The 6829-nt window shown below is 29.2% G+C and overlaps 1 protein-coding gene across 1 annotated transcript; it reads right to left on the bottom strand.

Moving 5' to 3' along the window:
- Nucleotides 1–226: 226 nt before the first annotated feature.
- LOC114177555 (cannabidiolic acid synthase-like 1) lies at nucleotides 227–1894 on the bottom strand (the record flags this gene model as incomplete). The annotated part of the gene is made up of 1 exon (XM_028062948.2): nucleotides 227–1894. A coding segment is annotated over one exon (1458 nt), but the record flags the coding sequence as incomplete, so codon positions are not given.
- Nucleotides 1895–6829: the final 4935 nt, after the last annotated feature.

Below are 6829 nucleotides of genomic sequence, written 5' to 3'. Positions count from 1 at the left end.
CTTCTCTCTCCCAGGGCTTACTCACTGCCTCACAATACTCTTATCACTTTTCTCACATTCACCTCCCCTATTTATCAAGATTTTTGCTCCCACAGGAAACCATGGAGGGCACGAAAATTCTGCTCTATCAATCCGAAAGAAACAAACAAAAAAATTAACAATGAAAAATTATCATCTTTAATAACAAATCAAATTCCACTTTGATGAAAACAATCTAGACTAGCAACGCAACCTCAAATAATGCAATATTTCTTGAGCCTTTTTACACAGAATAGAAGAGTGCTAACACGAGAACTCATAGCTTGTCAAAACAACAAAAACAGAGTCTGTTGTGGAGCTCTTAGAAGAGATGTGCAGAAAGGGCAGAAAGGCAGAACAGAGTCTTATTTACTATCTTGAATTTCAATAAAATTTTATTTTATTAAGTAATATCCTTCTAAGGTACATGGACGGACGGTGTAGGAATGCTTTGTTCGTTTCTAAAAAAGTTATGAGGATCAACCTTGGTCTTCACTTCTACCAATCTCCTGAAATTGTTACGGAAATACTTGAGACCCCAAATGCTGGCTTGGTCGTAGCTGGTGTAGCCATTGTTATTCACCCCAATGTCAAGATCTCTGTAATTCAGATATGCAGCTCTTGGAAACTTTGAAACATAAGGTTCCATATATTTATACACTCTTCTAGTCCAATTCATGTGTCTTTGCGCAGTCTCGTCGCCTTCCTCAAGCCAAGTGGCAATATAGTGAATATGAAATATGTATCCGGATCTGTGTGAGAATGGAGTTTGAGGTTCAGAAATCTCATCCATTATGCCTCCATAAGGGGCAAATTGAAGCTGACCATATTCAATGCCATCGTCATAAAGCAAGCGCCATAACCCTCGTAATCCATGAAGAGGAATTGGTTTGCTCACATAATCAGATTTCCCTTTGAAGTTCTTCACACGAGTTCGAGTTCTGTTCACCAAAACTTCAGTGGCTTCAAGGTCTCTAGATCCACTGAACCCAGCATTCATGAAAACAACTGAGCCAATCCAACTCGTCTCAGTACAGTCTTTTTTGTCCAAACCCAACTCTGGGAAGCTCTTTCGCATCAATGGAATAAACTCTTCTACACCTCCCAGAAACACGGACACAAAATTTGCTTGTATTGTTTGCTTTCCATGTTCACTTGAATTTGCCCTTGCCAAGTCCATCCTAAGGAATATGCGCTTGTCCAATTTATTCGCCACAAGCTGCCACTTTTGAATAATATCGGTTTCATATTCTTCCAATGTCCTTGAAACATTGAACACTGTCACAGTTGATGGAACTGGAACTAGTTTTATCTTCCAAGCCACGATGACTCCAAAGCTTGCTCCACCACCTCCTCTGATGGCCCAAAACAGATCCTCACCCATGGCTTTTCTGTCAAGAAGATTACCATTCACGTCTATGATGTGAGCATCTATGATATTATCTGCGGCAAGACCGTACTTACGCATCAAGGATCCATAACCACCTCCACTGAAGTGGCCACCAGTGCCTACAGTGGCACACACACCCGCTGGGAACCCTAGCGTTTTGCTTTTCTGGCTAATCGCGTAGTAAAGTTCACCAAGAGTTGCCTCAGCTTGAACCCATGCTACGTCAATTGTGATTTGTTGAAGGTTGAAGAGGTCAAGAATGACAAAGGGAACCTCAGCAGCGTAGGAGAGACCCTCATAATCATGGCCTCCACTTCGGGTTCGAATCTGCAGACCATGGCGTTGGGAGCAGATTATGGTGGCTTGAATGTGGGAAACGTCGAGTGGCGTGACAATGACTTGGGGTTTTGAGCTTATGTTTAAGAGCCTGAGATTGTGAATGGGAGCATCTAGGACAGAGGAGTAAGAAGAGTTGGTTTGATTGGTTGTTTATATGGAAGTGGGAAGTCTTTCATTTATATAGTAGTCTGGAGTTTAGTGTTAACATCCTTGTGTTCCACTGTTTCACTTTCTCAGACCATGAAAACTCTGAAAATAAAAGAGCAGCAACAGTGAAGAAGCTGAAAGTGAAATAGGAGCTGAGAGACTTGGTTTCTATGGTCGGTTCGTTGTCGATATGAGAAGTGTAATTTAATGCGGAATCTTTAAGTAGTACTATGTAGTTTAACGTTAACATCCGAAAGTGTAGATACTAGATTTATCAACCAATGCGCAAAACTTGATTTTTATGTATTTTAATGAATGTTAAACTATTTAGAAAGATGTTTTATTCGACCTCTGTATGATATAAGAAGAATAAAATAGTTACTTAATTCACAACCTAAGTCAAAACTCAGCTAAAGGAATATTTCTTCGGAGGATGACACATTATTGTACCGGTAAAGTAAAGAAAAATATTTATGAATACCAAAAACTTACATTATATTTAGTATATATTTAAAGAGAAAGAAAAAATATAAATTTACAAATAACATGATATGATAATAAAAAAACTAAACATATAATAAACAGATAAAACTAAGATATATGTATATCATTGTTATAAATTAAAAAAATAATCACTACACAACAAAAATATTAATATTTTAATTTTTTGACATAAAATATTATATTTTTGAATTATCAAGATAATTGTCTGTTGGATGACCATCCTACTCCTACTATAGTTATTCGTAGGTTGCTGTCCGTAGGCAGGACCCTAGTTTTTTGTGGAAGAAAAAGTTGCTTGCAAGAACACGGAACTAAATAAGGCATGTTAATGTTTTTGTTTTTATTTATTTAAAATACTCAATATTTTAGAGCATATATTTTTCTGATATCATCCTCTTCCGTTTAAACAACAGATCTTACATAATGAAATATATTTAATAAATATGAATTTTATAGATTTAGGGTTATTATTAAAATAAACGATAATCATGGAAAAGTTTTTTAAAATAATAATTTTACAGTATATTACTTTTATTAATCCAATTAAGATAATTTTACAGTATGTTATTGTTATTAATCCAACTATTTCATCAGATGTCGAATTCAATAAAAAAAAATGTCAATAATTAAATGGTTATTTATATATTATAAATTATCTATGCTATTATATAAAAAGTTATCAAGTTTTTACTTAGTTTTTTAATTTTATGTTTTAATAAGTAATATTTTTTTACATAAAATAATTATTTTACCAACTTTATTCTTTAAACAGTACTTGTTAAAATTTAATCATTTTTTATTTGATATTTCCGTTTAAATTTAATATTTTTTAAATTAAAATAATTATCTATAGTTAAATTATAAAAATCATTTATGTTTACTTTTATAATTACTAGAGTTAGATTTAAAGTTATTTTGTGTGTACGAATTTGGACTTTACTTTAAAAAATTATTAAAAAGTTCCAAAACTTAAACTATAAGAAAAAATTTATTTAAATATTATATATATATATATATATTATCATTACTCTTCTTTTTTATTTACTTAAGTTGGGTACGGACTCAAATGCAATTACTTATAAAACTAGCGAACACACAGGCGCGCGACAGCGACTGTATATTCGCATTTTTTAATTTTTAAGAAATTTAAGATCAATAACAAATGCATAATTTTTAAAATAGTTGTTAAATATAAAATTTAAAAAAATAAGATATGTAAAAAGAAAATTTAAATAATGATTTAAGACAAAAGAGAGGAATGATTAAAATAAAATAAAGATATATAAAAAGAAAAATGATTAAAAATTATTTATAAAATAATTAATTTTTAAAATAACTAAGGGTAAAACGGGTATTATGAAATGTGGATACAAAAAGAGGAATCCCCTTTATTGTTACTAGCGTAATACAGGCGCTATCGCGCTTGTATACATTTTTTAAATATGCCTGATATTATATTAACATGTGATAATATTATAATGTTATTAAGTTAATATATATATATATATATATATATATATAAATTATATTTATTAAAAATAAAGTGAAATATATTAGAACAGATAAAAGAATAACCATTGATAAATAAAAAAAGGAAGAAGCAGAGACATCTGATTTTATAAAAAGTTTATAAAAGTAACGGTCAATTTTTAAAAATTTAATAAATTATTATATTTAAAGGGTAAAATCGGTATATTGAAAAATGGACACAAAAAGGAGAATACCCTTTATATATTGTTATAGATAGATAAATAGATATAAAATTAAAAAAAAAAGATATATAAAAAGAAAGTTTAAATAATGATTTAAGATAAAAGAGAAGAATGATTAAAAGAAAATAAAGATATATAAAAGTAAAAATGATTAAAAATTATTTATAAAATAATTAATTTTTAAAAAAACTAAGGATAAAACAGATATTATGAAATATAGATAAAAAAGAGGAATCTCCTTTATTATTATATTATTGTTATAGATAAATAATATTTTTATTTTTTTTATAAAAAAGTAAACATAGTACATATATTTTTATCCATAAACTTTTTATGGACATAGTGAAGGAAAAACTATTCCAATAGATATTTTAGAATAAATACCACGTAAAAGCTTTATTGAATTATGGAACAGTTTCTGTTTCTGTACGACATATTGACTATCAACTCTCCGTTACGTGTCTAAACCGGAGATTTTTAAAAAGTAATATTTTTTTAAACAAAATTTGTTTATTTTTATTTATTGTAACATTATTTTTTTAAATAGGTTTATATTTCTCCTACCTGCATATTTGATTTTTTTTCTATTTTGTATTTTCAAAATGGAGAACAAAATTAAAAAGTTAAAATTAAAATTATGAAATAGTAATTTAAAATAATTAATAAAAATATTATATTTAAATTTAAGTAGGGAAAGCAAAAATATAAAAATAATTTATGATTTTAGTGCAATATAATTTAAAATTATATCTTTTATTTTTATTTTATTTAAATAAAATCATTATAATAGAAAATATTTATAATCTAATGTTATAAAATTTTAAGCATATTTTTTTAATATAAACCAATATTATAGTAATAATTTTTTATAAATTATATTACAAAATTCACATCTTTAAATTTTCTTAAATAATATCCTTTTGAACAAATTCGTAAGATAAACATAGTAGAATATTATTTTTTCTAAATGGATATTGTAAGGACCTAGAAAATTATATTTCAGAACTGATGATGTTTTTGAAATAGTGAAATTTGATTATTTTAAAATTAAAAAATGTTTAAATATTGGTAAAAATTTTATAAACGAGTTTTATTACTTTAAAACATACTATTTCTTTAGACACTACTTTTATAGAGCTCTTTACCTTTTCTTTGAGCTTTCTCATTATTTGTTCATTTTTTTGAAGATATGAGACCATCAAAGGATTTTCGCGACAAGTTTTTCAAATCCAATCAATCAATTTATCAATTAGAGTAAGTAGATTTTTTTTTGTATTTTTCTTGGTATGTTTGTTCTTCTCTTTGCATGTGAGTTTTTATTGCTTGTAAGTGATTGTAAAGTCTTCTATATGAGTCTTTGCTCATAAGTGATCATAATAATATGGTTTAATCGTCCTTATGATGTTTTTATATATAGATAGAGTATTATGTGAAGTTTAAGACATTTTAACATCTAAATTTGTTTGTATTGTCTTACGAGGAAGTTCATTTTAGCTTTTATATGTTGTGTTTATTCTAATTGTTGGTTGTAATTCGGATGCTATGATTTTTATTTGTGAAGAATAGCTTGTTATGGTCTGCACTATGTTTGATTTGTTGAATATGTTGGATGTTTGTGAATTCTACATTGAGTTGTGTGATATGCATGAAAATTATGATTTGGTGTGGGAATGCCTCTGTGTGAGTCTTAAATTGAGTAATATGACACTGATTGAGTTAAAAAAACTTAAAGATTTTAAGTATTGAAACATTTATCAAGTGGGAATTAACTTAAAGAGGAATTACCCAAATTAAGCTCAAAAAGGGATACTTGGAATTCTCGTATAGTGTCGGGCGACACTAATATCGTTCTGTGCCACCCATACACTAGTTCTTTGTGTTGGCTTTATTTGGGATTTAAGGTTTAGGGTTTTTGTTGGGTGCTCCAATGGTGTTTTTGTTTTGCATGTTCTTGGCTCATTAGGCGGTATCAAATACTTTTCTTTTATTGTTTGGAATTGGATAAGAGGTTACTTGATATGTAAGATGTAAATATGATGAGTGTAGTTATGGTATGCACGATGTTGACGTAAAAAGGGTGAAGTAAAATGGTTTTTGGTGTTGATCAAGGGTTTCCAAGGAGGAAATCGTTTTGATGTACACCTTTTAGGAAATGCATTGAAGTAGGGATACAAAATGAAATTTAACCTGATACAAAGGCAGTTAGGGAAACCCTTATGAGGAGGAAACCTCAAGAACCAACCTTTGAAAAGATCTAGAATGTAACCTTTACAGCTCGAGCCCAAAATATGCAGCTTAAGCCCTAGAAAAGGCGGTCTGGAAAGATCTGGAATAAAACCTTTGTAGTTCAAGCGTTGAAGTTGAAGCTGAGTTTCGGCCTGGACCATTTATAAATACAAACCTCATGTCCTTATTTTAGGCATTTAGTGAAGAGACATATAATAGGAGGATTAAATATGTAGTACTAGAGAAGGAATACAATTGTGGAGGCTCGAGAGAGATGCTTTTACTATAAATCTTATGCCTAGATGCTATTGGATTTTCATTGTAGTATTCTATGAGTAGTTTATCTCTCTCATGTCGAGGTTGGATGTAATCAATTCTAATTTTCTATACTTTTACTTCTTTGATATTTATCATTCATTTCATCCAATCTTTTTATGAATTAGGTTGTATGTATTGTTGGATGAACTAATCACTCATCTTATTTCACCAGCTT

This window comes from Vigna unguiculata, chromosome 3 (assembly GCF_037176805.1).
Source record: "Vigna unguiculata cultivar grain cowpea cultivar isolate G323 ecotype 2 chromosome 3, ASM3717680v1, whole genome shotgun sequence".
Classification (NCBI taxonomy): domain Eukaryota; kingdom Viridiplantae; phylum Streptophyta; class Magnoliopsida; order Fabales; family Fabaceae; genus Vigna; species Vigna unguiculata.
The sequence above is the reverse complement of the archived record's forward strand: the minus strand, read 5'-3'. Positions and strand labels throughout refer to the sequence as shown.